The sequence below is a fragment of the Zea mays genome, chromosome 2 (assembly GCF_902167145.1).
Source record: "Zea mays cultivar B73 chromosome 2, Zm-B73-REFERENCE-NAM-5.0, whole genome shotgun sequence".
Classification (NCBI taxonomy): domain Eukaryota; kingdom Viridiplantae; phylum Streptophyta; class Magnoliopsida; order Poales; family Poaceae; genus Zea; species Zea mays.
Genome location: NC_050097.1, coordinates 197,622,747 through 197,633,770, shown reverse-complemented (window position 1 = coordinate 197,633,770; position 11,024 = coordinate 197,622,747). Strand labels below are relative to the sequence as shown.

General features: G+C 46.1%; 3 protein-coding genes across 10 annotated transcripts; 1 reads left to right on the top strand and 2 right to left on the bottom strand.

Annotated features, from left to right (window-relative positions):
- Nucleotides 1–308: 308 nt before the first annotated feature.
- LOC100193120 (uncharacterized) lies at nt 309–3,570 on the bottom strand. 3 transcript variants are annotated; one of them, XR_561656.2, is made up of 5 exons: nt 2,648–3,125; nt 2,412–2,543; nt 1,764–2,165; nt 1,043–1,422; nt 309–936 (listed from the first exon to the last, which is right to left on the bottom strand). XR_561656.2 is itself a non-coding variant. In XM_008668926.2 (4 exons), exons 1-4 carry the CDS (start codon nt 2,866–2,868, stop codon nt 798–800), a joined length of 894 nt encoding a protein of 297 aa, XP_008667148.1. In that variant the 5' UTR covers nt 2,869–3,570; the 3' UTR covers nt 309–797. The 3 variants fall into 3 exon arrangements, 2 of the variants coding, with proteins under 2 accessions (XP_008667148.1, NP_001131753.1); XM_008668926.2 differs by lacking the exon at nt 1,043–1,422 and having other exon boundaries at nt 2,648–3,570; NM_001138281.1 differs by lacking the exon at nt 1,043–1,422 and having other exon boundaries at nt 328–936; nt 2,412–2,955.
- LOC100194198 (RING/U-box superfamily protein) lies at nt 2,382–5,704 on the top strand. Of its 6 annotated transcripts, none has more exons than XM_020547443.3 (5): nt 2,382–2,706; nt 3,566–3,824; nt 4,045–4,126; nt 4,554–4,627; nt 4,954–5,629. In XM_020547443.3, the coding sequence occupies exons 2-5, from the start codon at nt 3,609–3,611 to the stop codon at nt 5,188–5,190; spliced, it is 609 nt and encodes a 202-aa protein (XP_020403032.1). In that variant the 5' UTR covers nt 2,382–2,706; nt 3,566–3,608; the 3' UTR covers nt 5,191–5,629.
- A 1,063-nt stretch (nt 5,705–6,767) lies between these two features.
- LOC103647563 (putative quinone-oxidoreductase homolog, chloroplastic) lies at nt 6,768–8,453 on the bottom strand. The gene is made up of 4 exons (NM_001301500.1): nt 8,320–8,453; nt 8,088–8,229; nt 7,816–7,904; nt 6,768–7,675 (listed from the first exon to the last, which is right to left on the bottom strand). Exons 1-4 carry the CDS (start codon nt 8,389–8,391, stop codon nt 6,953–6,955), a joined length of 1,026 nt encoding a protein of 341 aa, NP_001288429.1. The 5' UTR covers nt 8,392–8,453; the 3' UTR covers nt 6,768–6,952.
- Nucleotides 8,454–11,024: the final 2,571 nt, after the last annotated feature.

Below are 11,024 nucleotides of genomic sequence, written 5' to 3'. Positions count from 1 at the left end.
AAAACATGGTTTTTTATTCTATTGCCCTATTTTGTGACCAATTTCAGAAATGAAAAGTCTAAAAGGAGCGAACTCGCCAACCAGACGTTGCTCTAGCGGAGCAACCAGATAAAATGATCTACTGCAATGATGCCGGAGATTCTCAGACGGGGAGGCAACTAGAAAGTGAAAGCGGTGTTTGTTCAGTGCCTGACACCCTCAGTACTCGCGAGCACCTGAAGCCTGAGGCTAGGAACTAGGAAGAGAGTAGCATTTGTTGCAGTTGGAAATCCGAAAGTCACAGGTGCAGCCTCAGAAACAAAATCATCAGAGACGAACAAGAAGACTAGACATGATTTCTCCTTCCAACATACAATCTGGAGTGTACAACAGATCGCTGGATTGTGAGACTCCAGGGAATTCCATACTTTAGTATGTTCAAAAGTTAGTACTGAAATACTTTGCCCCCCCTGCGCTTGCGGCGAATGCATCTCAAGACACTGTTCTGAAGCTGAGACCCTTTATCATTTCTGACAAGATTGTTCTGAAGCTCAGACCCTTTTGGTGCGTTTGGTTTATGGAGTCACTCTATGTTTCATGAGATGATGCATCATAAGTTCATTCCATCAATTTTGGTGGAATCAACCCACTCATCATGTATATACTAATTATTAGCTTATGAGAAATGGAGTGATGATAGATCAACCCATTCTATTCCACAAACCAAATAAAAAAGTGAGGAGTGAGAAGAAGATGGATCACTTCATTCCTCAAACCAAACACACTATTTATCACTTCACATGTTCTGCTGCTACCCATCAGGGCAAGCTGGGGAGTGTAACTTCATCAAAGGAGAGAAAGCTGACCCGTCCATTATCCACATGAGCATACTTCAGAGGAATGCCTCTGAAATTATTTTCCACTGCTTCCAATTCAACCCTTGAGGGCGGTTTACCCCTGCGTTAGATTGGGATAACAATTATCAGTATCTTTCATTTGGGATTATATGTTGATTGTTGAAGTTGTTATAGAAACATGTATAAACAGAGTATATGAGATCAACCTTGATTCCTATGATGTTCGTTTTATTCATAAGCTGTGACCCTTGAATTACATGACATTATTCTTTGCAGTTTATCTCTTAGCAGAATTTTTTTTCATATAATTTGATGGTAGCTTGGCAAGACAGAGTCCAACGAACTGAGAATCAATCAGCTTCAACTGAGTTATCAATTGAGTTCATATAGCTAGCAGATGGGTGACCATTGCAAAAAGATACATGAGCACAACAAATCCATTTATGTAGAGCTGGATGCCAGAGCCACCCTTGGCCTCCATGAAGCTCTCAGCCAGGGTTTACTTTCCCGTTCCGAGATCACCGAAATTCACCATTTTATTTCATTTTCGCTACTAGTCGAGGAAAAGATTCCGGTCCGTTTTTAACTGGATTTCGGTTCAAAATGTAAAAAATGCAAAAGTCAAATTTTGGTCAACAAAACGAAATTCGGATCATTCTAAACGAAATTGTGAACCTTGAGCTCAGCCCATATGTACCAGGAGGCACTCACATGTTCCAATCAAGAAGATATTGTACTAACATTGTATATGAGTTCATATTTACAGACAGACAATTACACAATTAAAGAAAACCCTGATTAGAAGATAGACCTAGTTACCCTACACTAAAATACTGAAAGATCAACAGAAGATGAATTGCAGAAAAATGAAACTGCATTGGATCTATGATCATAAAATTAACTGAGTCGATAAAGGACTACTATTACCTTAATAGACATAAGAGGAAACTAGGGCACCCTGGGGATGACTTTTTGAACTTGCTATTTGGCAGATAAACTTCAAAAGATGGACATATCCCGTCAATCTGTATTTCCTTGAGCAATTTGGTTATGTCATTGGAGGCTCCGTCAACTCTATTTAAGCTCTGATCAGTCTCAAGTATATTGATCTGGGGAGCAATGGTGTGATGAGTACCACCATGCTTCATTGTCCAGGGAACACCAAATCTTCCAACAATATATCCAAGTGATTTCAAGTGCTTATATGCCTGGAAGGTATCCCAGGAGCACCCATAATTTCCTCCAGCAAGCTTCCCATAGATATCTTCAATTCCTATCGTCTCATCCTTATCATTGAGAAGAATCAAGGCACCCATTTCGGCCAAGAACCTGCACGTTTTCATCAGACAATGAGCCTTCACTAGCAAAACTCGAGTGCTTGAAAATAAAGTCAACGTCAAGCAACTCATGTATAATACGGAGTACATTATTGGTAGTATAAATGGCTTCAGAGATTCACACAGTGCAGCATTTGTGCTGGTATGCTGGATGCACAGCACACCAAGGCTATCGGGCCAGTACAATCAAACGCTGCACAGATACAGACAGTTCATCAAACAGTCGGCGTACGCGTACCCGGTCTCCTCAACGTTGTAGTACAGCTTGCCGGCCCGAGTGACACCGGTGGTCAGCCACAGCTTGCCCCTGTTCTCCACCACCTCCGCAGCGCCGGCTTCCTCCACCCACCGCGCGCGCGACGCCATATTCCTGTTCCGAGATCCGCAGAACCCAGCGTGGTCACAATCCCACCAGGACGAGCCAACACGGACAGAAAAAAAGCAAAGCATCTGCAAGAGAAACGAAGCACGCACCTGAACTGCACCCTTGAGGAGGCGGACGACGCATTCGCAGCGTCGAGAAAGGTGTTGAGGTGCTGCTCCTCGCCATCATCGTTTCCAACGGCGTTGGCGGCGCCACCGGCCGGAGCACGCCTCCTTCGCCGTCGGTCACGCGCGGTGTTGGCGTCGTTGCCCTTGTCCTGCTTGAGTACGTAGAGGAGCCGATCGAGGAGCCACGTCGCGGCCTTCACCATTTCACCTCTTCCTCCTCCTGCAGATTCGCAGCCACGTCGTCCGGTCGAGGAGCCGACTGCCGACCTCGTGGCTAGGGTTTGTTTTCGCGTTCATGGGCTTGGGCTGGTCCGCCTCGTGGTCATGGTCCTCATGGACTCGCCTGAAGTGGGCTTGCTTGCTCGGCTGCCCCACTTGGCAGGGACGCTGATAATCACATAAGTCACCGGAGGGTGGACCGTGGACCCTATTCACCCAATTGAAAGGAAGAAGCGCTCCCTACCCACCGCGGTTGCCCCCTTTCGGCCTTTCCCCTTCTCGATCGAACTCGGGTCCTTCGGCGACGTGCGGATTTTTCGTCCCTCCCGATGCTCCCGGGGTGCGTGGATTGACTACCGGTGTTGATTTGGCGAGGCAATCGGCGGGGAGGGAGGGGGTATTAATTTCGATCGCTGCGCCGATTCCCCGGTCCTTAGGTCGAACTTTCTCATTCGTTGATCTTTATTGATTCGGTAGATCTTTGGTAGAGACGTGATTTCGAGTTGATATCCTTGTTCCTCGCCCCCCCCCCCCCCCAAAAAAAAAAAAACATCCCGCGTAGAACTCCCCAGTTTTGTACTTTTACCATTGCTGCAGTTTCAGTCTTCGTTGCTACTTGCTGATTAGGCTGAACAGTAGGCTAGTAGATAAGGAACTAAGCCATGTCCCCATGAATTTCAGGTTCATTGTGAAGCTGAGGTGAGTATATAGGCATAAAGAGAGCATGAACACTGTTAGTGGTACAAAGCGTGCACCAAGGAGACAGTCGCAAGATGGGTCTGGTGATAAACTAGTGGTGATCGTGGAAGCAAGCTCCCGGGGGGTGGGGAGCCGTCGTGGACCACATGCCCCTATTCCTGGCGCCCTAAACTCACCCATTGATGTGGAGGCCATCGAAGATGAAGTTCAGGCAGTATCTCCTTCGCGAGTGCCCCTGCCAGTATAGTTCTCTCACTATCTTGAATTTAAACAAGTATTGCACTTTTCAATTTTGTTAGCGTCATGCCATTAGGTCCATTGGTCATTTTCAAGGAGTAGCCTTTTAACAGGAATTCTCAAACTCTTTACCATTGCAGTTATTCCTGTTAAATAATATTTTTTATGAATGATAGTTGTGCTACTATGGTGTACCATCAGCTAGCACTTACAACAAAGCATAGTGTATTCTGCAGAGGAGGAACAGGAGAACCAGGAGGGAACCTATAACAGTGGTTGACTTGGAGGTTGAAGCTAGCCGGGAAGGTTAGTTTACTGTCGTCGTATCATTGTGCTTGTAGAATTGGTGTGGCCTTTGTAATGGTATCTGTTCATCAATGCAATATCAAATCAGAGTTTAATTCTTCAAAAGTCGTATATTCAACAGCACAGACAATGTGGGTTAGTGCTTGCAATGTGCCTATGACTGTATCTCAGGTTACACCATATTAGGACACAAGCTCTGTGATAGTGGTGACATTTCTCTAGGCCGTGTTGGAAGTTACACATACTTCCCATTTTCTAATTTCTTGATTGACTGGATTTTATGATATGCATGCTGCCTACATGAAAAATGTTGGTCAATGCACATCTCCTAGCTTCCTCTGTGATTTAAGACTCCTGTCTGTTACCATGCATTGAGTCATTATTCATATGTGTTTGTGATGATGATGCATCTGTATCTTCTCCACAGGGAGCAAACGCCAGAGGGTTGAACCAGTAGGACGTCACCTCTATCCAGATTGGGGAGCAAGGTCTAGCTTGCAGGTATTTATTTTATAATCTTGATTGAAGGGAATAACTTTTTCAACTTCAAGGCTAGGTTGATAGAAGACCTATTTGTGTACTTTCAGATTTGTAATGTGCATAAGTTTTCCTGTTAATGCTCAATCTTAACTTGCACTTTCAACATTCCCATATTATGTTATTTATGTAACTTTGTCCTTTTAGTGACTTGTTTGAAATTCATATTTTCCTTAGCCAACCAAATCTTTGAACATGCATATATACATCCTTTTATGACGTGATATGGGTCTGTTCACATTCTTGCTAGCTGCCAGCATTTAACTCTAATACGAGTTTCTATTTGATAGTCAAATGCCGCACAAACCAGCAAAGAGCCTGCCAAGGAGGTCCCCGAGGAACCATCTTTTACCTGCCCAATATGTTGGAATAAGATGGAGGAGCCTTCCACGACGACTTGTGGCCATGTCTTCTGCGACACGTGCATCAAGCAGGCCATCAAGGTTCAGAAGAAATGCCCTACTTGCAGGAAGGGGCTGAAAATGAATAGTGTTCATCGTATTTACCTTCCGAACGGTTCTAGTTAAGCTGAGCAGCTTTACATATCTGATGGCTTGTAACTTTGGGGGCAATTAGCTTAACCTCTGTTATCCGATACATGCCGACTGGCTTTGTCAAAGAAACTTCTGGTAACGTAAGGCTGTGCAATGTACTGTGAGGATCAGAAATTCTTAGCCTGAACAACAGATAGATGTTTCATCCCAGTCTGTATTATTTATCGGCATCACCAGGAGTTCATCATGAGAACTTCCTGACTAGGGAAGTCGATATCAGCCTCAGTTTTACTCTGCATCCATGGTTCCCAGAATGTTTTGTTAGGATGTGACCATAAGATGATGCATATAACCGTGCAAAACATTATTTTGCACCCTATTATGTATTATTTATATCCTATTATGTATTATTTATATAGTAGAGTTGTAAAATATAAATGATGAGTAAAGCTGCTGAAGATAGCCTTATATATATTGGGTTATTGTCTTGGGGGATTATTGTAACTGGGATTTGCTTCGTTCTAAAACGATAATAGCGAGTTGAAATATTGATGTTTTCGCCCTATACCAATCCACTAGGGAAATAAGCTAATACTACATATCTGATAGCTTGACGATGTTGTTGACTTTTTTAAACAAAATTGACCACTTGTCTTCTTCAAAATACTTAATTGAAAATATAAAATTTTAGGTAATATTTATTTGAAAATGTAAAATTTAAGTCACCCTCAAACAACCTTCAACAAAAGGGATTCAATCCGCTCCAATCTCACTCAATCCATCTCTAACCGAACAACGTCTTAAAGGGATTTTATCTCCAACAGCTCATGAATCGTATATAGCTCCCTCTATATATAGGGAGAGCCCAAGAGCACTATACTCCCATATAGTTTGGGAAAGATTCACTTTAAGAATTTTAAGTCTATTTTAACTTCTTTTATCCAAACAAATCTAGCGCCACGATTTCTAGCTTTAAAAAACTGAAACTATAGGCTAATTTCATAAATTTTTTGAACTACTCAAAGTATGCTTCAAAAACATTGTTTTTACCTCCTCATAAAGTTACACAAAAATTACTCACAATGACATTGATTACATAACCTATTGATTCATGTCTCTTTCTTCACCCGCTAATTATCAAAGGTAATTAAGGAAACTCACACAAATTAATTGTATTATAGAAGCTAGTGTCTATGTGTAAACCAAACACTATTGAATCCCGCCTTACCAATCTTGTTCAAGTTGTTTCATGGTGAAGCTAGAAAAGTGAAGATGTAATTCTTGAAGTGAAACCCTCTCAAACATGGTCTAATTAACACGTTTTTAGCACTAACTAAGTATTGTGACTTAATAATAATATCAAAAATTGTACTATAAACATTGTATGGAATTTTAAACTTTTAAATAATAATAATAAATATGAGATAATTAACAAAATTACGTGATAACTGGGATTTTTTTAGGGCTACCAACCACACTACCAGTCCTTATCTATTATATCGCTCCAGTACACAATCGCTATTGTCAGCCTACATCTGCCACATCTACATCAATATCACATTATTTTTTTCTTTTTAGACTTTTATTTATAATAAACATAGTGTTTTATTAAAATAAAAATCCATCTGATCAAATAATCAAGCAAATAAAAATACATAATTCATATAAAAATAAAAAAAATACACGATTCATAAATTTTAAATAAAAATACATAATTCATGAACAAAAAATATAGAAATTCTAGATCTAAAAATTACATAATTATTTTTTGAATCAATATACTGCTGCACTATTATTATGGTTGCGCGGCTCCGATCTCTATGACGACCTTGCCGGTGGTGTGGCCGCTCATGCTCTTGGCCCAGCCTTCGTGAGCGCTGCCCAGCGGGTGCTGGGAATCTATGACCGTCTTGAGCCTACCCTGCTTCAGCATGCCCAGCAGCAGCTCCATCTCCTCCTTGTTGGGCGTCACCATGAGCGGCACCAGCCTCTTCTTGGAGAAGGTCGCCACCTGGAGGATCGCGGTGACGACGGCCACGAACCCTGGCGTGATGTCGACGACCGTACCCGAGGCGGCGAGCACGGGCCTGAACACGGACCACGGGAGCCCCTTCGCGGCGCAGTGCACCACCGCGTCGTACTTCCTGCCGGAGGGGCTCCGCAGCCTGGCGCCCTCGGGGGTCTTGTAGTCCAGCGCCTCGTCGGCGCCGAGGCTCCGGACCAGGCCGAGGTTGCGCGCGCCGCAGGTGGCCGTGACGTTGTGGCCGCCCATCCTGGCGAGCTGCACGGCGAAGTGGCCGACGGCGCCGGAGGCCGCGGTGACCAGCACGTTCTTGGGCGTGGCGGGGGCGCGAGCCGGGTCGTCCAGTGTGACTGTGACCCCGGCTGTCCGCAGCGACCGGAGCGCGGTGACTGCGGCGATCGGCACGCAGACACCTTCGACGGCCGACACCTCCGGCGGCCTTGCGACTGTACGAGACGCTGACGCGACCGCGTACTCGGCGAGCCCTCCGCCGTTCTGCCATTACCGTCGGTTGCGCATTCGTTAGTACTTGGTAGTAGAACGAACTCAACTGGCGACTCAAAACACTTGGGACGAAAACCAGTCGGATGGAATGTATAAGCAAACTGTTTGCAAGCACGGTCTCAGAATCTTACCGGGAAGTTGATGGCGATCACCTTATCCCCTGGTTTGAAGCTGCTCACTCCAGCACCCAACTCTACGACCTCTCCTGCTAGATCGTAACCTGTCCTCCAGAAAGCAAACACGATTACTCGCCTGTGCAACTCTCCCGTCCTCATGCGCACACGCACTCGGGACGGCACGTCAAAAGCCAAAACTGAAATGGTCATCGATTAAACAAGAGGGAAGGAGTGGGGGACGAGGCCAGCAGCACGCCATGGCTCTGCTCTGCGTGTTGTTACAGTACCAGAGATGAAAGGGAACCTCCTGGGCATGAAGGGCCGCGCGAAGCCGTTCTGGAACTTCCAGTCGACGACGTTGATGCTGGTGGCCTCCATCCTGATGAGCACCTCGCCTTTCTTCGGCGACGGGATCGGCACCTCCACATGCTGAAGTCGAGCGGAGAAAGCAATGTTCATCAGCAACGGTCAACAGACAGATCATGCGCGCGTCGATCGAAACAGTATCAACGCACGCACCTTGAGCCCCTGTGCTCCTCCGCCGTATCTGTCGTACTGCACGGCGCGCATCGTGCCGGAAGGTGCGGCCATGTCTGGTCCAGGAGCTGAGGAGGAATAGGGAGATGGAGGAGATGGCACCGGGAGTACTCTAGTCTGGATGCTGAGTTTGGGTTACAGAAGGTTTCTGCTCTTTATAAAGCCGCGAGCGCCCGCAGCAGCCCTGTTTGACCGGCGCGGCGGAAGGACGTGGCCCGGATCTGCACCGCACGGCGGTATGCTCCGCCTGACAGCGGCACGCCACAGTGCCGTCGTGGAAAAGCGGGCCTCCGTCCTCGTTCCTCCGGGTTTGTGGCCACGGACGGCCTCGGCCTCGCTCGCGGCTACCAAGCATAGCTAGCGGCTGCTTCCTTGCGGCAGGAGGCAGAGACAAGTCATCCTGCGACTGCGTTGACTCTTCGCAGGCATGTGGTGTTTTACCTGACCGTTATGATTATGAGCTTGAACACTTCAACGAGAACCAACAACGGCCGACGGAACGGACGTTTTCATCAACCAGATTACTCAGCGAATCTTCTCTTTTCCTTGCATTACATTACATACACACTGGGTTGATCTGTCTGACCAAGAACAGCGTATGATTGCGCTACGTTAGGACTTGGTTGGTTGGCTTGGCTCCTCTCCCATTTCACCCGCCGACTCGTCGCTGCGGCATGGAAAACGGCCCGCAGGAGGATGCCGTGCTTCCAGTGCCACGCCGGGTTCACCCACCAGCAAGGGCCGACAGAAGTGGGAGGTGGAGGAGATTCCATTTTTGTTTGTCATATCGGTTTATGCAAATCTATCTTAGGTAGTACTCCCTCCGTTTCTTTTTATTTGTCGCTGGATAGTGTAAAAGAAACGGAGGGAGTACCATTTAGCACAGCTCTGTTTTAGGAATGTTTAGTTTTTAGGGACTATGTTGGGGGCCTTCGGCTTACGAAGGTCCTCAAAAACAGGATTTAACAGTATTTCTGGAAGTATAATGTGTGAGCAGGTGCCTTCGGACTCAAGTCGGTATCGCGGCAGGAGAAGACCAGGATAATACGAAGGTCGATACAGCGCCGAAGATGTGAGCAGGAAAGCTTCGGCGTAGTAGCAGAAAATGAAACCGGCTTAAAGATGAAAAGGCTATTCAGAACTCGATAGACTACTATAGAATTATTATCAAATGTAAAGGGCATGAATGTAATTTTGTATGGGCTGTGTCCCGTGCCTATAAATAGGTGAACAGTACCCCCGTACTGTTCACGTTGATTTGGCATTCGCTTTTGCGTCACTCTTGTACTTTCATCTCCTTCAAGTTGAAGGTACATTTGTAATTCGATGTTATTTCTGTTTCTAAATAATAATATTATACAATGGTCTATGCTATCTTTTATATTCCTTATAATTCATCCTTCGTCACTGTAAAGTGTATTTATGAAGGTGTGCCCTTCATAACCTTCGTCCGAAAACCATTATATCCTGAGGGGAATAATGCTTCGAAGGACGAAGGACTTTACCGATTAATATTTTCTATGTTGCCTTGTTCTTAACTCATAGCATTTGAGAACAAGTCTCCAACATTGGCGCCCACCTCCGGTGAACTCACTTCCACACTCTGAGTTTTTTGAACACCTTCGGTGATCATAAACCTTCGTTATGGCGCCGAAGAAAGCTTCAGCAACTGGCACTGCAGCTCTTCAACCGCTGGACCACAATCAGGAGACTGTCTCTCTTCGGGAGGCCCGAAGCCAGAAAAGGAAGGCTGTCAGCCCGACACCACCAGAGGACGAGATAGATCAAGAAATCAGAGACATGGAGATGCTTCATCAACAGGTGCAGAGGAAGAAAGAAAAGATGGCCAGGCTAGCTGAACTGCAAAGGCAGATAGACGAAGCCTCTGAAGAAGTTCGTCATCTTGCTCAGGATGAGCAGCACCGAAGGCCTCAGCACCAAGACCTTCATCAGGAGGGTTTCCTCAACGAAGATGACTGGTATGATAATTTCCATCATGGGAATTTTGTTTTCGATGATGCTTCTCCTCTGTCCGCTGAGCTGCAGGCTACACCTTGGCCCCCGTCCTACAAACCGCCTCAGCTTCCCGTATTCGATGGCCACTCAGACCCGAAGCAGTTTTTGATGAGCTACGAAGCAACAGTGTCTTCGTATGGTGGCAATGCTGCAGTCATGGCCAAATCTTTTGTTATGGCTGTCAGGAGTGTTGCTCAAACCTGGTATTCCTCCCTTCGACCAGGAACGATCACTTCATGGCAGAAGCTGAAGGACTTGCTGTTAACTAGCTTCCAAGGGTTTCAGACAAAGCCGGTCACTGCTCAAGCTCTATTCCAGTGCACCCAGGATCACGAAGAATACCTTCAGGCGTACGTCCGGAGGTTCTTGCGTTTGAGGGCACAGGCACCAACGGTGCCCAATGAAATTGTCATTGAGGCCATGATCAAGGGGCTTCGGCCAGGACCGTCAGCTCAGTACTTCGCTAGGAAGCCCCCTCAAACTTTGGAGAAGCTGCTCCAGAAGATGGACGAGTACATTCGGGCCGATAATGATTTTCGCCAAAGAAGGGAGGAGGCTTTCAGGTTTTCTGAAATGACCAGGGGCTTCGGAGGAAGGTTCTATCCGAGGCATGTTAGATCAATTCACAACTCTACCCAAAATGATGATCGAGGGAGCCAACAGCAAAGGCC